The sequence below is a fragment of the Pholcus phalangioides genome, unplaced genomic scaffold (assembly GCF_987345545.1).
Source record: "Pholcus phalangioides strain wild (caught in Gottingen) unplaced genomic scaffold, Ppha-v1.0 ptg000001l_1, whole genome shotgun sequence".
In the NCBI taxonomy this organism is placed as follows: Eukaryota; Metazoa; Arthropoda; class Arachnida; order Araneae; family Pholcidae; genus Pholcus; species Pholcus phalangioides.
Genome location: NW_028301594.1, coordinates 26112921 through 26135686, shown reverse-complemented (window position 1 = coordinate 26135686; position 22766 = coordinate 26112921). Strand labels below are relative to the sequence as shown.

The following is a 22766-nucleotide window of genomic DNA, read 5'->3' as shown; positions in this document are numbered from 1 at the left end:
ATCTCTATGGAAGTTTTTTTTACTCTTTTTTTTACATCCTTTCTTTCTGTATTTCTGTTAATGATTCCCCACATATAATGTATCTTTCCACTATATGCATGTAAAAGCAAAAGAGAACATATAGGGTGAGGGTGAAAAGAGAAATCTAAAAAAAAAACTCTTATCTAATATACTTCTTTTTCATTTTATATTTTTTTTTCTTTCCCCTTCTCTCTTTCTCTAACATGTGGTTAGGTTAGCACAAGGTTATCAAATTTATTGCTGATTCATCAAATAAGAGATAATCCAAATTTCTTGCCAAAGCCTTGTACGTGAATTGGTTAAATGAACTCGATAGCTCGCTCCAAATTTTGCTGAGACATATCTTTTGGTTAAAACACTATAAAACACATTATTTCATCATTTATTACCAAAAATCATATTAAAATTTCTAGTACTAATTCATGATATTCCAGATTTATTGCTGATTTGTCAGAGTTAATCTGAATTTCTTGCAAAAGCTTGTATGTGAAGTGGCTAAGCCCAAAAAACCACAGGTTCCTTATGTTCATTGAATCGATAAATGTCATTAGCATAACTACATAGCTGCCAAGTCTCCCGAATTTTTCGGGAATCTCCCGAATTTTAGCTTCATCGCTCGACCTCCCGAAAAGTTCTTAAATCTCCCGAATTTTTACAAAAATCACAAAAATCCCTAATCGTCCCTAAAAATTCCCTGCTTCATTAAAAAAAATCCCCGCTTATGAAAACGATCTCTAAGAAATTTCTTGTGGGGCATGAAGCATCTTTTTTTTCCCTTTCGAAATGATGTCACACGTCGTAAATGGGGAAATTCCCTTTTTAAGGAAGTTTTACAAACCCTCTGATGGTAACAAGAAAGTTGTTTGTCTTATCGTGCAGGGAAATGGCTTAGCAGCCAATAGTCCTGGATAATAATTGATTGTGGTGATGCACATGTGGTCAAAATTTCTTTTGTTGAAGTTACGTACGTGCGATATAACAAAGCATGAATAATGATAAGCAAAAACATATTTAATCAATTTTATAGATACTTATTCCGATGAATTTCCTTTCATCAAACGTTCCAGAAGAGGGCCGACTTTTCCTTTTTGTACAAGTTGTGTTACGGACATAAACATCGGTCATGGAAAGACTGCCATCATCACTCGTGAAATGAAAAAAAAAAAAAAAAACATCATGCAAGTGTCACAAAAAGTCAGTGTTCTTCAAAAATTGACGGTGTTTTCCTTCATCTTCCGATGATTTTGGGGTCATTCGCGCAGAATGTTTGTTCACAGCGTTTCTGATTGAACACAATATTTATTTTTACGTCACTGAAGTTTTGGCCTCCAATTTCACTTGTTTTTTGCGTAGGAATTTTATTCCCAAGGGTTTAACTTCCATGTGTGTAAAATCCCTATTTTAATTTGACTTCAGTTTTTGAGTAGGGATTTTATTCCCTACACTTCAACTTTTATGTTTGGAAAATCCCTATTTTATTTGGAAAAATCCCTATTGTATTTATTAGGGAGTGGTTTTAGCATAAAATACGGGTGTGCGCGAAAATCTCCCGAATTTTCATTTTCAAAAGTTGGCAGCTATGTAACTACCAACTACAAAAGAAGAGTGGGATTGCAGAAATTATGGTTGTCAACCTTCTTACTTCTCGAAATCTGAATTATCACTTTGTCCACTCCACAAAAGTTTTGATTTCACCCCCCATTCTCCACAACTGTGGAAGCTGATCTTCTCATGCTTATCTATAGGTTTTCTAAATTGTCTAAGAGGTAAATAAAAGTTACCCCTTGAATGTAACATTTAATTATATATCAATTTTTACCTTTTTCAATGTCCTCAAAGGTTTTATTTCCGATAATATGTACATTTTCTATATGTACTTTTTTTTTACTTCAATTGTTCTAATTATTTTTTTATATTTTTGTTGAACTACTTGTGATTTTATAGGATATAGATCTTGTGCCATCAGATATAGCTGCGGGTCTGATTCTTCTTCATCAGAGACAAGTGTCTGAGAAGAAAATAAGGGTTTTGGCTCTGCAACAGTCAGAAAATTACTCTGCTCAGTCACCTGATTCCTTAACAAGTACAGGTAATTTTTTTTTCTTCAAATAAAACTATCAAGCGAATCCATCGAATTTTTGAATTGGTATTCAGCCTAGCTAGAGGTTATTTAGTTTGCTAAGTATTCATGGTGTCTGTGATTTTGATAGAATTAGTGGCAGGGTTGTTTGGTTTAAACCACGTGGTTTTTTTAAAAAAACCAGTTTTTTTTTTCCAAATAAAAGTGGCCTAAATATAATTTTTTTCCTTGAAAAATATCATATTGGTTCATTATTAGCCAAAATGTTTCATTTTTACCACATTTTATATCCTTGGGGTACATTCTGATGGTATATCGTTAAATGACATAAGATTTTATGTGGTTTTTTTTCAAAAAGTCCCATAAAAGTGGCCAGAGTATATATTTTTTTTTCAGTTATTTAAAGCTAAATACAGAAGCCAAAATTTCTCATTCTTGCCACATTTTCTAACCTTTGGCTACATTCTGATGCTCTATCTTCAGCAAATTCATGAATAAGGATTACATCACACATCTAAATGTAGTGGTGTATTTCTCACAGGTTTCTTTTTCCCCTCACAAAGAAGCAGCAACAGTAGTGACACCATCATGCTAGGGGCACACACACACACACAGGTGGTCTTGTATTCCAATAAAGACACCAGTTGTCCTTAAAGGACAAAGACTAGTGTACTAGTAGTTACATTACCTTCACATACATTTTCATTTTCTTTCCCATGAGAAGTAGCACATCTACTGTATATCTCCCATTCTTAATATTCAATAGTTGTTGTTTTTTTATACTTTCATGGTTAAGCCCAGTTAATCAAAGGTTCTACTGGAGAGTAGTAACAGATTTATGAAAAATAATCAGCTATATACAGGGTGATTATAATTTAAGTTTTGATTCCAAAACTATACAATAAGTACTGGTCAGAATGACTTGAAAATTTGCATGGATACTCCTGGAGCAATGGAAGTTTCTTTCGCGAAAGGGAAAAAGTGCAAGTAAAGCAAAATGTGCATGTAGATGATGCTGTACACTTGGCCAGCAGTATAATCTATTTTGTGCAAACACATCATTTACACAAGTAAGTTGTAGTTGTTTAATTACTTCGTTTTTTTGTGATGTTTCCATTAATTATGAAATCGTGAAATGCTATAATTATCATTTTGCCATGACTGGCTATCGTTTCCGTTCCGCAAGCAAATTTCCCACGTGTTGGATGTCATTAATTTTATATTTTTAAGTTTTTTTTTTTCCTTTACCAAATAAAATTCCATTTCTTCAGGAATATTCATGTCAATTTTCAAGTCATTCTGACAATTGTTATTTTTTTACAGTGTTTTGAAATCAGAACCTTAGTTATAATCACCCTGTATATTGTAAATCATTGCTAATTAATCTGCATTATTTATGCTTCATTAAATACATTATATTCACCTAATTTTTATTAGTTTTTGCAAAATAGCTTCCTAATTAAGTATACTGAAAGTAACTGGAGAAAAAAACTTTATATATTATATGATTAATAATAACATTAAAAGAATTTTCAAACAGTGATCCATTGAGTTGCAAAAAATAATTAAATTGCAAAAGTTGGTTTTTGTTAAAATGTAAGAAATATTTATTGATTAATTAATATGGGAATAGTGTTAATTACATTAATAAATATTTTATTTTAATTAAGTACTAGAAGTTTAAACCAAAAAAACCTGGTTTAAACCAAAAAAACACGGTTTTTGTTTTTTTACCAACCCTGATTAGTGGGAAAAGAAATGGTGGGTTTTTTTTTTGAATATGTTTAGTTTTTTTTTTTTTACTTCTGCTTAATTTAGGAAGTAGGATCTTGAGAATTGAGAAAGTATGTAAATAATAATTATACCTTGTCATTTGGTTTCGACAGGGCTGCTTTCAGGTTTTTCAAAAGTTTTAACTGGAACAATTTGTAATTTTCTTTTCAGGTGCTGTTCAAGGCAGCATATTGTCAAGCCCAGGCATTTTCACTCCAGTGGCTCAACAATTTTGGATGACTCCAGACATGGCTTGTCATTTCATGAAATTTTCACATGGAAGTTATGGATGGCCCATGTTCCTGTATTCTGATGGCCTTGCTGGTCTCTGCAAAATTTGCTCTGATATCAGGTAGCGATAATCTTTGTTGCCTTAAATTTTTAAAGTGATTTTCAACTTATTATTCTTATTATGAAATTAATGAATACCATCTGCTTGATAAATTTTATTCATTTACATGTCATTGCCAGTGTTTAAAGTCTGGCTGGTTTGCAAAATTGTCACCCACTTTATATATTTGCCCAAGCCATTTAGCGAAAGTCTGAAGGAAGTTAGACTACTTCTGGCTTTGGCCAGCCAAGTCACAAATTGCCCAGCCTAAAACATTAACATATACTTAAACATTTCTTGCATATACAGTCCACAGTGGTGTATAATCCACCTATGAAAATTTCGCTACTTTGAGGAAAACTATGATCTTATCGATCACAGTGGTGTATAACTCAAAAATTTCATTCATCAATAATGAAACCTTAAGGAATGGAAGGGTTTCTTTGTCACATTTTTGTAGGAAAAATATCAGTTTCTCTACTGAAATATATACAGTGAAACCTCCCCTAATGGACACTTTTCTGATCCCGGTTTTATGACCTGACATCCTGGAGCAGGGGTCCCTAGGCTGGGATCTTTTGTGGCTACACTTTCACGGACCCCTTTATAATTAATTTATAGCGTGAAAAACAAAAAATGATGAGAATCTTAGGCCCCAGGGCTGGAGCCTTGTCAGTGCCATCCTTGTGGGGGGCATGCCTGTCCTGTGGAATAGGGCTTTTATATATTTCACTCTCCATTAGCAGACACTCTCAATAGCGGATCAAGCAACTCTTAATTTTTTCCTAACTCTATGAATTTTTGTTTCATAAACCAAGAATTATATTCAACTAAGATCATGTTTAATCCCAAGCTCGTGTTAGTAAATACGATAAATATTCAGTTAATTACTTAATTAATTAAATTTAATTATGGTCTAGGATTGTGAATTTGAATGGTAATGTTGGTTTTGTTTGTAGATAACATGTAAAGAAAGCCAGCATATTACAAGACTGATAATGCTCTGAATGTTATCTTCACACTTATTCTAATTTAATTTTTTATTGCAAAATATGTGTAGTGCACGTGTTCTGTACAGGTAAAATAATAAATTGGTTTAACAAAGAGAAGTAATTAGATGATTGGTGACTATGCATAATCACTGGTGTATCACTTTTACAGTAACATATATTTTAACATTAAAATACAGTGAAACCTGTCTAAGACAGACACTGTATGAGATGGAAACCTGTCTTAAATGGAACAAATATATAGTCATGTGAATAATTAATGCTTTTTCAATAATAGGGAACTCTTTAAGACAGAAATTGTCTAATGCAGAAACGGAAGGCATATTTAGTCTATTTAGAGATACAAAACCTGCTAAAACGGAAATAATTTTTGGCCAAGTGAATATTTTTGTCCTTCGGATGGGAGAAAAGTTGAGTCATTCTGATTCCCCTTTTGTTAGGTGAACTCTTTCACTTCTTGGAAAAATTATGAATGTGCTTATCTATCTGAACTGGTTCTGGGGGTCGGGCTTGAGTGGATGCGGATGTACTATTTAAAATTTGGTGAAAGCTTGTTTAGCATTTCATTTATGATGGAAATGGTGACTTTTTTTTGTTAGAAAACACTGCTATTTTTTGGAAAAAGTTAAATAATTTCGGGAGAGTAATACACAAGAGAGACTGAATTATTGTTCACAATTTAGTGGTACCATGTTTTGGCTACTGCAGAGATTTTCATTCAGTTTATAGATGGCCACCTGCAACAAGAAACACGTATTGAATTTGAACACAAAAATGGAATTCATAGAGGTTTAAAAAAAGCAAAATTTAAATGTTACAGATATGTATAATGTTTCTCCATTTTAGCAGGTTTTTGTATCTACAAATAGATTAAATATGCTTTCCGTTTGCACATTAGAAAGTTTCCGTTTTAAAGAGGTTTCCTATTATTGAAAAAGCATTAATTATTCACAAGGCTATATATTTGTTCCGTTTAAGACAGATTTATGTCTCATACAGTGTCTGTCTTTCACAAACATTATTGGTTGTTGATCTCATTGTCACTGTGTTTTTAAAAAAAGTATGCAATACCTCACCTCAATTTTTATTTTAAATACAGTGAAACCGCGTTACAACGATGCTTCAATATGATATTCTTTACTACGATAAATCATCTATGACTATTTTTAGGAGGTTTCTGAAACCATTATAAAAAAACGATATTTTTTCGTATTTTGCTCAAAGTCGTTTTGCATTTAATTTTAACTTTGTCTTTCAATTGTTTTCCTTCTTCTGAAGGCGTCTGACATCATCAACATCCTGCACTAAAAAATCACCAAAAGTTAAAGGAAGTTATTGCTACTTTCTGTGGAAGACCTAAAAGTGCAATGCCATAAACTTCTTTACAGGGGCATTGCATCTTAGTGAATTTTTATAATAAATTAATCTCAATTACAATTTTTTGCGCGAATAAATACATAAAAGTGCATTTTCTGATGCTATTAATAATGTAGGTGTAGGAAAGATGACAACAGAGAATAAATGTGATCACACATAAGAGCAATTTTTGCCTCTCAATGTAAAGATAATCCTTCTACAACTATATTTTTTCTTGGTCTGCAGAATATTGTTTTGTTGATGTTTCTGCATTTAAATTTTTGAAAAAAGTAAGTGTTCATTCTATTGCTGTTCAGGAGAACGTTTTATATTGATGTTTAACTATTAGCTCATTAAATATGAAATTTCAAATGCATAGTTATTTGAAACACCAAACATGAAAAAATTCAGAATAGTAATATGCATGTCTCTGTTTAACACGTGGGTTATAGAAGTTAGGGTGATATTCTCAAAACTAGTTTTTTAAAAGATAGAAATAAATCACTGCATATATTTTTGTGTGCACCTCTACGAAACGATAACCTGTCTGGAACGCAAAATAATTTCAGTTTTTTGACCATCCGTTTTATACAGGTTTCACTGTATATAGGAACCAATTGTGACCAAAGCCAAACATTGTATAAATGAGGTTCTACTGTATATCGTATTTCTTCATTAGTGGACACTCCTGATTTGTAGACAAAATGTTTGGTCCTATGAGTGACTGTTATCGAGCGGTTCCCCTGTACCACATTTATAAATCTTAATTATTTTTTTTATTCAAGTGTCTCAGGAAAAATAAAAAAAAATTGACAGATAATCAGCACTGAGAAATTCCAATGTTTTTTTCAACACATAATTCATAGCTGATACACAGGAAAATATGGTACACTAGTAAATTAAATTTCTTTTATATCCTTTTCTCTTATCCATTTTGTTTATAAAGATGTTTTCATCTCTATTGTTTCTTGAAATGATATTTTCAGGTGTTGCTCTTGTTTCTGTAAACCTCCGAGCTATATCAATGATGATAATTGCTGTCATTGCCATACAGCATCACTGAAAAAAGTCACTGGATTAACAGATGAAGACCTCATTTACGTTTCATTCCATAATAGAGTTTATGAAGTACCATTTTACGTAGCTGTTGACCACCAGACATGTTCAGTCATTGTAGCGATTCGTGGAACACTGTCTCTCTTTGATGCACTTACTGACCTGACTGCCGACTGCGATCATTTGACAACTGATATGTGTCCTCTAGGTCTACATTGTCATAGAGGCATCTTGAAAGCTGCCCAATTTGTCCGCAGTAAACTCGATGAGAGCAGTGCTCTCAGTGATGCATTTGCCCTCCACCAGAATTACTCCCTCGTAATCACTGGCCACAGTCTAGGAGCTGGCACTGCTGCGGTTTTAGCTGTCCTGCTTAAACCAATGTATCCCAATTTGAAATGCTTTGCTTTTGGACCGCCTGGAGGATTGCTGAGCATAGACGGTGTCAGACACACAGAAGAGTTTGTTTTCACTGTGACCCTTGGAGATGATCTAGTGCCAAGATTAAGTGTGCCAAATTTAGAAGATATGAAAAAAAGAGTATTGACATGCATCTTAGATTGTGAGGAGCCAAAAGTATGTTTTTCTCTCTATCTGTGATCTTTTTTTTTACAGTTTATCATATTTAAGACATAATTGTATTTATGATATACAGTCAAACCCAGATTTAATGCCACAAACCCAGGGTTTAAGTTACAGTCGCATTTTTTTGTAACATGCGAAAGAAGTGGTAGCCACTTTCGCAAAAATACGTACAGGAGGTATGGAACGAGTAGACATCTAACCATCAATCATTACATTTGCATTATAGCATTTTGCTAAAGCTTTTCTCCCCATTTTCGTTTTTTTGCGAAAGGAATTTTTTATCTAGCTTAAACCCTGCACCAACCATCCCAAAGAATTTTGGCACTATAAAACGAGTCTGGCATTACATCGGGTCATGGGCGGAATAGCACTTCAGAGAAGCTCTATTACAAAAATTTACACTTCTGTATGAAAAATTTTATCTCAGTACCTTATAAGTGTTAGCTCTATGGATATATAATAACCTACAATTAACACAAACTTTTACTTGAATATTTCTTAATATAAAAATTAACACAGCATGGTCCCCACAGCCTGGAGCATTGCCTTTAGGTTCGGACCTTTAGTGCCCCCCCCCCCCTTATATAGTCAATAAATTTATAGTGTGAAGAAACAAAAAATCACCCTGGACCTCAGAGCTGGAGCCGTGTTAGCCCCCTATATACTTAACAACAACATACACTTACCTCTGAAATTATTCTAATTCTGCATAAAATTTAGTGACATCTTTATGTGTATAAACATTAAAAAAAAAGTAAAAATGGCATTGCTTTTAGTCTGTATTGGTTTTATAATCACAAGTTTCCCATTCTTCAGATATTGAAAGGAAAAACCCATTTCCACATCATGGTGAAAATAGAGTTTAATTACCCTTATGGATGCCAAGTTGGCACCAAGACTTTGGGTTGCAACCTTAGTGCAAGCCCACACATAATGTAGGGAAATTAAATTTTTTTTTTCCTTCTCTCCTTCTATAACACAGAATAATCCAAGTTAGAAATTGGGATAATTCTCAAGGCACCCCCCACGTGTAATAATCCACATCTGCATCCACAGAATCGAATGGATGGTGCATTGGTACTACCAAATTAAAAAAAAAAAAATCATGAAAATATAAATTCACTGGAAAAATGAATTCTGCTGGGTTTGAAGATGTTACAAGGCCTTGGCCCAACAGAAGCAGTACAACATCAACCAATTGTTAAAATCTTTATATGAATAGCAAAGAATGACATCTTCAGATAACTGAAATTAGTTATTTTTGCACCTATTTTTTCAGTACAAAATATTTCTGAGGCAATTATTCTCATGTATTGGTAAAAACAAGCCTGATGCAAAAACTGCTGACTCTTCTAATGTCAATGCCCTAGCTCGTCCATTGTTGGAACATTTTGGTCAGAACAACTCTAGTGGAAACTATACAACAAATAGCTCTCAGGTACGTTAGTTACTTGGCAATTAACTGCAGTGATGTGATTATTAATTTTACCTATATTTGCAAAAATAAAATATGCCAAAATTTTTCTTATTTCTTTCAGGAAGGTTCTTCTGAGGGAAGTGCAACTAGTGCCGCTAGCAGTCATGCTGTTCAGCCACGGCATTTTACTCATGTTCCGTTATATTTGCCTGGGCGAATATTACATGTAACCATGGAAGAACCTTCATCGTGAGTTAATATACGATATATCTTGATTTTTTGCATTAACTATACAAGAAATATAACGGAGGAAAATGAGTTCTATTTAAACCTGAATGACTTTTGTGATATCACTTTTTAAAGTCTAAGTATAGTTGAATACCGTTATAGTGAAAATCTCATAATGAAAACTTTTCTAATCCATAAATAAATTTACATAGGAACAATATGCTGCAAATTTTGATATTACAAATGAAATAATGAATTCAAAAAACAAGTTTGCGAAAATCAACTGAGTACAGTACGTTCCAAATATGATCCAGTTTCAGAGAATTAACTTGCTGAACTGTTAGGGAAGAAGGACTGTTCTTCTATGGCTTGTGGGAATGTGGGAAGAAATTTTAACCGATAAGGAGCATGAAAAGAAATCTGTGGTAAACCAGTGCTATATATAGGTGTTAAGAATATTTAATATTTTTTCCAGTTTCAAAATGAGTGTCCTCGAAAGGAAACAGTTTAAGAAACCCTTGCCTTGAGATCATTTCTGAAGGTAATACTGAAGTAAATAAAAATAATGTGGCCTTAGAACACAGCACATTTCAATCTACTCATAGAGGAAATACTAGATTTTCAAATTTTTAAGATGCGGATGTAGCTGTTTTCAAAGGCCATTCGTTCAAGACATTTTCCAGGAACAAACATGACTTCAGGACATTTATTCCCGAAATGTGTTACAAGCTCACTCGTATGAGAAAAAGTTTTGGAATTTGAAGGTGCTTTTGAAAGCAAAATTTTTCACAAGCATTGCATGTGCTTGCTTGATCACAAGTATACTTTAGATAAATTTGTTGTTTCTTCTGCTTCCACAATACTTGTGCAAAAAACTTAGATTATTTGCCACAAATATGTTAAGTAAATGAAACTTATCAAAAAAATATTGAATGCCTAATTGATTTGAGCTGCTTTGAGTTGTTTTTGGAATTTAACTTCATTTTTTTATTTATCTAGAATGTAAATAAATAATTTTTTCCATATAATTAAATTTTGCTCCAACAAAATTTTTTTAATGAATGTTAAAATTCATAAAATCGGAAATTCCTTTATAACAACATTTTTTTATAACATAGGGATTTCTTCAGTCCGTTGGAGTTTGTTATAATAGGATTTGACTGTAATTTCTGTGAAAAAGCTCAAAGTTCAGATAAAAAATGGGTCCCTAAAAATCATCTCATGATCCATCTATATCAGTTGTTTTCAAAATTTGCAGGAAGACCTCTGCACATTTTTAATTTTTCTTTAATAAGTGGAAGCCTTGTCTCAAAAAATGTACTATGTGTAGAAAATGTGAGACCATGTGAATATCTGATTATACTGATCAATCTTCAATGACAAAAGATTTCGGTTTTTTAACATGTATAACGATAAATAGTGACAGTTAACTACACGACTGTAAGATATTTGAGGTGTTTAGAGTTCGAGAACAATCAGAAAATAAACTCTTGAGTAACAAGGGAACTTCTTGGTGGAACTAATGTCGGGTTCTGGTATTAGGCCACAACCCAGTGATTGAGAAACACTGATATATGTCTTTACAGCTTTAATGCAAAACGAAATGAGATAGAGGGAAGGTTTTGAATGACCGATATGCATATATCCTGACTATTATTCTGTTATGAAATTTTTTTTTATCGTACTATTTCAACTGAATTTATTTTTTAATTTTGATTGGATTTTCTTTGAATTGGTATTTTTCATACAGTATTTAGGTTATGTTAATAGAACGTATTGCTCATCTTCAAATTTGTTTTTTTGTATTCATTGAAACAGCTTCCAAGCCCAGTGGGTATCAGTAGATTATTTCAACCAGATCATCATTAGTCCTCGCATGATCGCAGATCATATGCCTCATTTTATGAGCAGTGCCCTGAAGCAGCTGACCAGGGCTGATGCTGGCCAATTCATCCCTTGATTGAATGTTTTATCTTAAATGGATGCACTCATTTTTAAGTATTTTTATTTATTTAACGTATAGAGAGATAGATGTGGTTTCCCCCCTCTCCCGGTATCTTGAAGCATTTTATGTTGCTGCACGCTTTTCATCAATGCCATACCTGTTTGCCAGATTGTGATTTGATAAGTGTTATGTGAAAATATTGGTATGTTATATGTATGGTATGAGGATTATGTATGAATCTGCACATGTCTGTTGTATGCGCATACACATTCCAATTACAATTTACACAATTGCATATATATTTCTTACTAGATGTACAAATACATAATAAGAGCATCGTGAAATTTTGAGGAAAGGAAGGGAGAAAGTTAAGAAATAAGAGAAATTGTATTTTTTTGACAAATATAGTCTTTTAGAAACTTGTAATTATTAAATGAATTAAAATAACTTTATCAAGTTAATTAGACACAGTGAAACTTTGGTTTGCAAGCATAATTCATTCCATAAATGTAGACAAAAATGCTAATATATAGAAGCAAACTTTTACATGAGAAATAATTGAAAATCAAATTACTTGTTTCACAATTGTCTCCTTCACGCCAGCCTCAATTCTTTTCAAAGATCAAGTGCTGGTTGATTTATTTTGAATTTATTGAATTTTTATTTATTTTATGTTGAACGCTAGAGGGATTTCAGAATGGTGCAAAAGAGCAGAGGCTTCAATTTTAAATCAGTGTTTTTATTAACACACAACAAAAGGGTGAGACAGTTTTTCATAACCCTGTGCTATGAATAGGGGACTAGGGGTTCTGGAAGAAAACCAAGTTAAACAAGGTCCCTTAAATACATGTACGTATAATACAATATATATGGTCTTTCATTATTTAAAAAATGTAAAAAAGGAGCCTTTTGCCAACTGAGTCATTTTTGTGAAACATTCGTAAACCAAGTAACTAAGCCAGAGTTTTACTGTAATGTTATAATTTTTCTTTTTTTCTAGGTTTGAAATTATTTTTTTGATTTATTCTATTTTCTTGCATTTCATTTTTTTTTTAAATTACAAATTATTGGGTAGGATATAAAAATTTTAATACATTTCTGGTTTATCTTCTTCAATTCTGGTATTGCCTGTAGAAGATAGGCTACTAAGTAGCACTTGAAAATAGTTCTATCTAGCTAAATGACATGCTCAGAGAGACCTCAAAGTTCTATATGTTTAAAACATTTGATAGTAAATTATTCATACTCATCCGGTCTACAGAAACTAATTTCAGGCAGTACTACAGTTAAAAATAAATGTTAAAATCATAAATTCAAAGTTTTGTGAGGAGGTTGTATAATGTTTCTGCTCTAGACTTTTGTGTAAAAAGCACTGTTATGAGTAGGTTTAAATTTAAATTCAAGTTCACATGTTTTTTTATAATGAATTTTTGACTCAACAGTTCTGGGCTTAATTCCCAGTTTTGACATGCATGGGCTTTGTTGTCTATCGGAATAGGTCACAGTAGCCTCTTGTGTGCATTAAATGACTGATGCAACAAGTTTAGAATTTTAGATATTTTTGATGAATGATGTATTTTTTTAAATTCTAAAAAAAAAGTTATCAGCAAGAATTCATTAAGTAAAATTAAAAAAAAATACACTAATATTATCAAACTAGTATATAAATTGTCATTATTATAAATGATATTGTGTTGTTTTTATTTGAAGTGTGCCAAATGAACCAATTGTTATGCATTATATTGAGTCAAGATTAGATTGGTACAGATAAGATTTGATTCTCTGTGAGGATTGGTTAGTTTTTGTGCAAAATTATATTTTTAAATTTCAAATGATGGTAATGAATGAGTTTGGTGTGCATGAATTCTTTGTTTTATCAGCACTTATCCATGAAATTAACCACTGATAACATCCAATGTTTATCAACATTATTATAGCTTTGAGTATGGTTATTGTTCTGAAATACAGTCATTGACATATAAATCACAGCTAGTAAAAACGGATTCTTGTTGAATATCATTTAATAGTTAATGGGTGTATCAGTTATCTAAAATATGGTTTATGGATAGAAGTGACATCTTCTTGTGTAAGCAAATTCATATTACTTGATCTGTGAAAATTTTGTTGAAAAAAAAAATCTGATAAATTTAGCTTATAAATTTTTACTTTTTGCCAATTGCACATAAATCAACTGCAATCATTACGTCGAGCATCATTTGTTGAAGTTTGTGATTTTAATAATAATGTCATGTTAGTTGCCCTATGCATAAAAATGTAAAACTTTCAAATTTCAGGTTTATATTGCATTACGCATTTTTGTTCTATATATACAGTGGTAGCCTTGACTTACGAGTAAAAATTATGGCTTCCCACAAGGGTGGAAGAGTAGACAATTCTGATAATTTTTTGTTTTTTCACTCTATAAATTCACTATGGAAGGGCCTGGCAAAGATCCTATCCTAGGGACAGCCTTATAAGGACATGCTGTAAATGCTTTGATATGTAAGCAAATATTTAAATAATGAGCATGATTATGCAATAGGAAAAGGCTCGTTGAAACAAACAAAAGCTTATGCAATGTAACCCTTGTCTGCGCAAATTTAGGCAGAGATATATGCTTCTCTCTCACTACAAACGAAAAAAAAAAATTTTTTTTTTTGTGAAAGATAGGTGGTGATCAGACTCAGACATTGTAAATTTGATACAACTGAAAAAAAAAGAGCAGATGCAAACGCAAAATCTAAAGCCACAACATGTGCATTGCCCAAGAAGCTGGCTGGAAAATGGTTTTTAATCCCTGAATGGTTTGAACCCTATGTCACAGAATCGCAAGTGATTCGAGGTAAATACTCTACACTGTACCATCGCATATGCACCCATCCCCATACAGTACATGAAACCCTTTCAGAGAACAGAGAAATAGTAAAACCTATTTCAAGAACTTAATATATAAAAAAAATTCAAATCATCAGCGGATGATTCAGCAGGCTACTACATTCATGATGGGAACAATTTAACACTAGAAAGATGGACGGTCTGTGTGACCCTGTGCGCTTTTTCTGCTCCCATACCTCAAGTAAGAAAGAATGAAAAGCTTTAAAATTTCTCTTTTTCCCTAAATTATCATGCTCTTATCTTACACCAAAGCTTTTTTCATTATATTTCTTAGAAACGGATATACTTAGAAAGCTGGAAGGGAGTCACACTGACACTCCCATATATTTTAGTATTATAATATATTAACATTTGCTATATAATACTACTAGCATTGTCATAATTGATTTTGTAAGGCCGAAATTCTTCTGATAGTCTCTTTGTGCATCCAATACTTTATAATCCCATTCCTGAGACTTACTTTCATTCTTATCTGCAGACGTTGGTGGGTGATCAAGTATCTCAGCTTTTGTGTTGCCAAGTATTTTTTGCCATTTTATCCAATAAATTATTTGTTCTGCGAAGGAGAAATATTTAGGTGCTTATGATTGTTGTAGAAATGGAAAAAAGATTTAGATTCACCGAAGGTATAACTTTTCAGAAGTTGGCAATGATTGTGTGTGAAAAGACATAGTGCTGATGATGAGAATTCAGAGGTGAGAAAAAAATGAAAACTATCCAATGCAAAACCTTTGTGAAGTAAGCAACTGTATTGATGATGGATGTGTGAATGGGAATGAAATTATATTCCTCCATAAATGCATCAGCTGATGCAAAATGAAATGCCACCAGAAAAAATTAATGCAAACCACATTGTGAAACCATCAATGATAACCTAGAACTACATCAAAACATAAACTGATTTCATTAAATATTAAAGATCTATATAATATCCTGTTTATCTGTACCAAAGAAACTGCTTCAGATGAAAATGTATGAAATATCTTGGGACCTCTCTCATCAATTAACAGGGATGTCAAGGATTCTGAAATATTTTATGAAAAACTCATTGCTTACAGATACTGATTCCTCATCACTAGAATTAAGTGAATTGTTTTCAAATCTCAATCAAAAAGCTTGGTTGAAACCCTTTGGAAAGATCATTGCCAGGTGCTTCCAATCAGAAAAAAATATATAGCACACACATTTTTTGATCATATTCATAACCTAGAAGAGATATAACACTGAAGTCCTATCTGGAATATAGAAAATACTGATCCCTATTCTCGAGTTCCCTCCACAGTGACCCTCATCAAGAGAAGTAGTTTGCATACACACACACAACAGAATCCTTTAAAATTAAATAACGATAAAATATATTAGCAGGTCAATGGTTTTACCCACTAATTCTTTGTGGTATAACTCTATTCTATCATAAAAATATTATACCATTCTGTAAAATATAAAAATGTTTAAAAATTGCCAGAAAAAGCAATGGGGTCAACCCCTGTCCGTTTTTCTAGTGTTAAGGGTTAAACAAGTCAAAGCTGATAACTTTGTATGACTAACTGTACTATATTTGTCACAGAAGCAAAATTACTGTAATTATGTAAAATAAACTGATCTAATATTAATAATCAGAGGAAAAACGTTTTCATGGAAACACAGTAGCTTTTTACAGCTTCTTATAAGCTGCATATAATTTTTGTTCAAGAACTAAATAAAACACTAACATCAAAATAAAATTAAATGTAGTTCACTTAATTTATTGTTCAAGTTCCCTTTGAAATTTTTATAGTATTATGCAATATACATTGTTCATGAAAAATTAATATTTTAAATGGATTAAAAATAAGTATATAAAAAAATTCTTATATAAAAATTAATTAGAATCATTTAAAGTCAAAACGTCAGGGGGGGGGGGGGAAAGTTGCTAGATAAGCCGCAGCTTTGAACTAGTCCTAAGAGCTGAAAAGTAACTTTTAAATCTATAGGCACAGATTCATTATAAGAAATTATAGTACTTTATTCCATCATGGTTAATGATTTTCATATGAGTATCAATATTTTGTGAATGAGGGAAATAATATTACACACAGAATCATTATTATTGTGAAGAATTTGGATTTGAAATTTTGAGTTGTCTTTTTTCCCTTTGCGCTTTCTTAAGATTGGAGTGTGTTTGTATCAGAAGAGTTTATAGGAAATCATTCATGAAACTTTTTTTTTGAAAAATGAGATATCAAGTTATCAATTTATGTCTGAGTAGATGATCTATTATGCATATAGTTTGTACTTGTCCTCGTTCAATTGATAAATTAATTTGTTTTTATCGATATGTTTGTTCGTGTTGAATTTCATTATTTGTTAATATAATTTTCTCTCCTTTCATTTTTAAAATGTTCAATCTTTAATTTTTATTACTTTAGGTTATTTATCGATAAATGTTGATTTTTTCTGTTTATTATTGTTGTACTGGAAGGTTTTTTTACTTTTTGAGTTCGCATATATATGTGTTTTTCAAGGTTTGACTTTTTATTTGTTATAGTACTTTATGTGAATTTTTTAACTCCATATACTCTTTGGTTTTTAGCTATTTTCTTCTTTTTTGAGAAGACTCAAAATAGCGCAATATTTTCAATGAATAATCAACTTCATCCAGATCAATGATAGTCGTTATTTTTTAAAAATTTATTTTCTCATTTTATTAACTCAATTGAACAGTAATCTTCTGTCAATGCTTTACTTTTTTTTATTTGGATGTTGTGATATTATGATTTTAATGTTCAGCTATGTGTTTGCTGGTTTCGATATACATCTGCTAAACTATACACGCACCTCGTCCATATTCCTCTGTGGAACCTCTAAGGAATTGGTACATGCTGGAATGTGCGTGTATGTGTTATGAACCTGACGTGAAGGTTGTTTCTGTGGGTGTCATATACAGGGTTGATTCTAAATTCATGGCACAAGCTTTAAGAGGTGATATAAAACACAACAAAAGTTTTGTTTGTCCTATGAATGCTGAATCACCTTATCATATATGGCCAACAAATATTAATTTGCTCAAATTTTGTCAATGTACTATAATTTTCTATTTGAAATCTAGTTGTGTGTAGTCTTTATATGCAAATTTCTAGTAGCTATTACCATTAATGAAATCTCAAGAAATGGAAGAGTTTTTTGTGTTTAAGAAAAAGATACAAATGTTTTTACTTGCATTTACATGCCACTTTTTTGTGTTGATTTTTAAAAATATTTTTGTTATGATCTTTCAGGAAAACCTTTTTTTACATATAAAGTGCAGCAGTCCATGATCTGCAATAAGTATTCACATTTTTGTTTTAAGTAGGTAATCAGAATATTACGTAGCAATTAAATTACAGTAAGTGTTGATTTGAGAAATTCTGTTGTCACTGTTCTTCTCAGAGCCATTTCAATGGCTACTACTACTTAGTTTACTTTGCTGCACACAATTCTGAATCTGTTTGTTATGAGGTAATATACCACTGTTATATCTTCTAAAGAGGTGGGTGTACTATAATTAGACATCCCATTTTTTCCCCTTTTTAACTTTGTTATGATATATTGCGCTGAGAATTTGAAATTTAAATTAATGAATTAAAGTTAATTGCTGCACTGTAATGTTAACATGTGATAGGTGACATGTACACAGTGTTCCACAATTGACTGACTGTTTTTAAAATGGGATAGCAAAAAAACTGACAGATATTAATCAATTTTTACAGAATATAAATGTGTGAAGTCAGCTTTGCACATTTCACTGATTTCAGATACATTATTCATGTTGCAAGGGGTTGTATAGTTTGTGATGTGCCTATGCCCTCAGTTAATTTTTCACTCATTAAATGGCGTCACCATACCACAGTGTACTTCCATCCTCATTGCACATATTTTTCTTATTTTTTCTGTACAAAGTGTACAACTCAACGAATGCACGATTTATATTTTTCTCAGTTGTCTTGACATGCTGGAGCTGATGCACGTCTGTATCTCGTGTCATGGAACAATTCTTGTTATAATTTGGTAAATATGTTTAATCCTAGTTAAAAATTCAATTTATCTTGAGATTATCCCAGAGTCATTGATACTTCCTTACAAGTTATTAAAATAAAAAAAAATAAACTTTTTATATGGACACTTTGTGCCCAAAAAGCCATTTAGAAAGTTGGTGCCTTCTCTCTTCTGACGCCAACAAAAAAAGTTCCACGTTTTTAAGTGCAATATTCACAGAAATATCTGAATTTAAAAAATCGGTGAAAAGTTGGGAAAGAAGCGTTGTCTGTGTGTTTTTGCTGTTCTTTCCCAACTTCCGTTTTTTGAATTCAAATATCTCTGCGAATATTGCAGTTAGAAACGTTAATTTATTTATATATTTTTTTGTTGGCCTTTTTTTGTTGGATTTTTGGGCACAGTATAAAAAGAAATTTTAATTTTATTTTCATTATATATATACTATGCATCCCCATGCAACATGAATGGCGCATTTGAAATTCCTGTCTTCGCATATTTACATTTCGCAAGAATGACTTTAATATCTGCCACTGTTTTCTTGCTATCCCATTTTGAGAACCATTTGTCGATTGTGGGACACTCTGTAGAAACTGTTATTTGGTTTACTTTGTATGTGCCTATTGCCATTAAAGTTTCATGAGTGGTTCTAGCGAGAGATTAGGTTCAAAATAAGGAAAGAAATGAGTCTGTCTACATCCATTTAGCTGAAATCTGGTTTCCTCAATTTTTCTGAACTTGGTTTTTATCATCAATTCTTACAGAAAGCTGAATAATCAATTTTTCTTCTCAGGAAGTAGCTCTTTTGTAAATATAATCAGCCAATTACTGACTTATTCATGGAAAACCAAAATTTGTAAGAGAGGCAAAGAGAACCAATCCATTTATGCGGTACTTGTAAAAATTCATTTTTGCCGGTTTTTTTTTTTCATTGGTTAAGATTTCATGAAGGAGGTATGTTGCTAGTTTAATTTTTAATGCTTGCAAAAAAAAAAAAAAAAAAACCAATTGTAGGAAATATTAGTCAGCTATTCTGTAATCATATGAATTCAGGGATTTTTGATAGTGTTATAATTTTAATAATTATAATTAAATAATTGCAATTCAGTGTTGTGTTTCATTTGTTTGTGAAATTACCTCAGAAATTGTTTAAAATTATTGTTGATTGTTTGATAATGGCTTTTTATTCATTTTTGTTTGTCTTGTTTTTGTCTTGTTTATCTATTCTTGTTTTAGCTTGTTTCGTACTGTTAAATGCGCCATACTTCCTAATTCGAAGCTTGTTTTGTGTACTTGAAATGTGTTGTTTTCTATCTTTGTTATACAGTAAAGTCTCGATAATCCAAGATGAACAGGACTGAGACCACCTTGGATAACTGAAAACTCAGATCTCAGATTATCTGAAAGTTGTAGAAAACATCTATTTAAGGCGGGGGGGGGGGGGGGGGGTTATCGACTATTTGTTTTGCCCTTAATTCATTGCACAACTGCCCTTAGACTAATCATAAGACCCATGGATTCTGCATAAAGGTGGCTGACAGGGACTCCAGGTCTGAGGGAGGGGCTGATATGAATGTTATTTTTGTACACTGAATTTATTACAGAGGGATCTGTGGAAAATTTTAGCATGGCGACCCCAATCTAGGGATCATGACCCCTTTTAAATGGAATTATGAGGAAAATGACACAAAATAAAACAAAACTCATTCTCTTTGCAGAAGACATAGAAATTTTACAAAGGAATTTTTGACAGATTCCGGCACCTCTGATTATAAATAACCTCCAAGTTTCGAGACTCTACTGCACATAATTTAAATGTTTTAGGCTGGTGGTTGTTTTTATGAGAAATGTTTCCTATTATGAGTCATGTGTGTTAACTTTAAAAACTTGAACAATATTTTTAAACCTGCATTTGTTTTTAATTGTTATTACCGTCAACACTTATTTGAATGAGAACAGTTGAAAATTATATTTTTTAGCAATTATTCTACAAACAAAACAAATACAAATACTAGGCTGTAACATACAAACTATGGAAATATTTTTTATTAATTAATTATGAATTTTCATGAACAGTGAAATTATTTCTCTCATTAGTTCTATATTTCACTAAAAGAGTAATTTCAAAATTCTTCTTCTACTAATTCTAGAATACATTATAATTATAAAGCCACAACAGGCAAAATGCCCAAGGAGGTGGCTAAGTAAAAGATGCCCATAACAAATATGGATGTCATATTTCTAAAATACAGGAACCCAATTAAAAATGCAATTATTATGAAGCAATAAAAAATTCAATTATACTTACAAACATTTATTGTGAAAAAAGACAAAACTGTAATCTCAAAACAGTGCGACAACGTTTATACAAGCATACTTTGAATGTTTAATTTGCCTAAATTATGGAAATTCTTTTGAAGGTTCCTTTAATTTTTTAAGGGAATGCTGGGAAAACCTAGTCATCTTATCGGTTGGTTATATCGGTATGTCACAAATATGTATGTATCTATATGTAACCAGAACATTTCATTTTGTTTGTATTTTTATGTAAACATTTTAATTTATCTTTTTTTCTGGATTGGCCTCGGCCAATCAATATTGAATAAATAAATAAATAAAATAATTTTTGTCGTGAATTACAGTAATGTAGATTATTGCATGGTAAATGTGGATGTGCAGCCTATGGGAAAAACATTTGTTTTGTGGATTGTTTTTTTTTTTTTTGCTCTTCATTTTAATTCACTATATCTTTTGCATGCTCACATTGTATCGATGTGATTTCACTATTATTATTATTGTTACATAACATGAATATATATACATTGTTCATTTTCGTGCTTTGAACAATGCACTGTGTTGCTATTGCTGTTGCTGCTTCATTGCCTCTAAGAGCCTCATGGTATTTGCTAAGTTGCCAGTTTGTGCTGAAAAAAATTGAAAAAAAAAAATTGTGTGGTGTATGAAAGTCGTCGAAAATTGTGTATATGTGTGCGCGTATGTACAGTTTGTGGCTTAGTGCTCCAGTTGTGATATGAGAATAAAAATTTTAACTTCGGAATTTTGCTGTTGCTTCATTTTTTTTTTTTTTGAATTTCCTATTTTAAAGTCACATGAAAGTATACTGAGTGCTTCACTGAGTGTTCGCAAATGGAATACTATAAACCGAGGTTACTTTGTGACAGCAAGTACAACTTTGTGACAATGCCCTATAACACACTTTAAAATTGATCTGGCTGGAAGCTAGAAGACTGGGGAGGGGATATCCATACAAAAATTTAGATTTTTATTTTATTTTATGACTCGTATTTTTACTCGAAACTGGTACAGAGAGATTCCTGAACACTTTGAGCTTTTTTTTTTTCATTATAACCATGGCCCCCACGAGGGGCGGGACTGACAGAGCCCGGAACAATTCTAATCATTTTTTACTTTTTCACGCTATAAATTAACTAGAAGAGCCTTTGACCGGGTGCCCTGCTCCAGGATGTGGGGGCATGATTATAACCATACTTCTGCAGTGAACTGTTGATGAGATAAAAGCCGCATCAGGACTTACAGGACATCCTGTATATATGGTTGTAAGTGAGATTGGTTGGTTAAGTGGATGATCAAAAGATTCCGGACAATAAAATATGTTCCTAACACTTTCTTCAAGAAAGAGAGACGCTTAACCATGTTTGATCTTCAAGAAATTGAATTCATTTATTTGGTCAAATTTCTCAATTACATATCCCCCATGTGAATTTTTTTATATATCAAGTTTCTAGAGCGGATTTAGTACTACCATGCTCTGACGTGTTTGACAGCTGGTGTAGTTGTGTCGAAGGATTAACTTAAAAGATGAATGAGTTACTTTCCAGAAACGTTGCCAGAACAACTCCGTTTCTCAGTGGCATTAGTCTCATGTCCGGTGACGTGCATGGGTACAACGGCGGATGGACAATGGTACGTCTTGGCCAACAGAACAGCCCCGGCAGGCGTGAATTGCACAGTTTCGTACTTCCGATTTTGTAGGCAGTAATAGCAAGCCATGACGCACAGGCTCAGGAGCAGTATCT

General features: G+C 32.2%; 1 protein-coding gene across 2 annotated transcripts in view; it reads left to right on the top strand.

Moving 5' to 3' along the window:
- LOC149090205 (diacylglycerol lipase-beta-like) overlaps positions 1-21766 on the top strand; it is a 38753-nt gene extending 16987 nt beyond the window's left edge. For both annotated transcript variants that reach the window (XM_089232744.1, XM_089232735.1), the window contains exons 7-12: positions 1966-2110; positions 4046-4226; positions 7558-8203; positions 9492-9650; positions 9751-9878; positions 11676-21766. In XM_089232744.1, coding sequence (XP_089088870.1) covers positions 1966-2110; positions 4046-4226; positions 7558-8203; positions 9492-9650; positions 9751-9878; positions 11676-11817 — 1401 coding nt within the window. In that variant the 3' untranslated portion in view covers positions 11818-21766. The remainder of the gene's footprint in view (positions 1-1965; positions 2111-4045; positions 4227-7557; positions 8204-9491; positions 9651-9750; positions 9879-11675) is intronic.
- The last annotated feature ends 1000 nt before the right edge of the window (positions 21767-22766 follow it).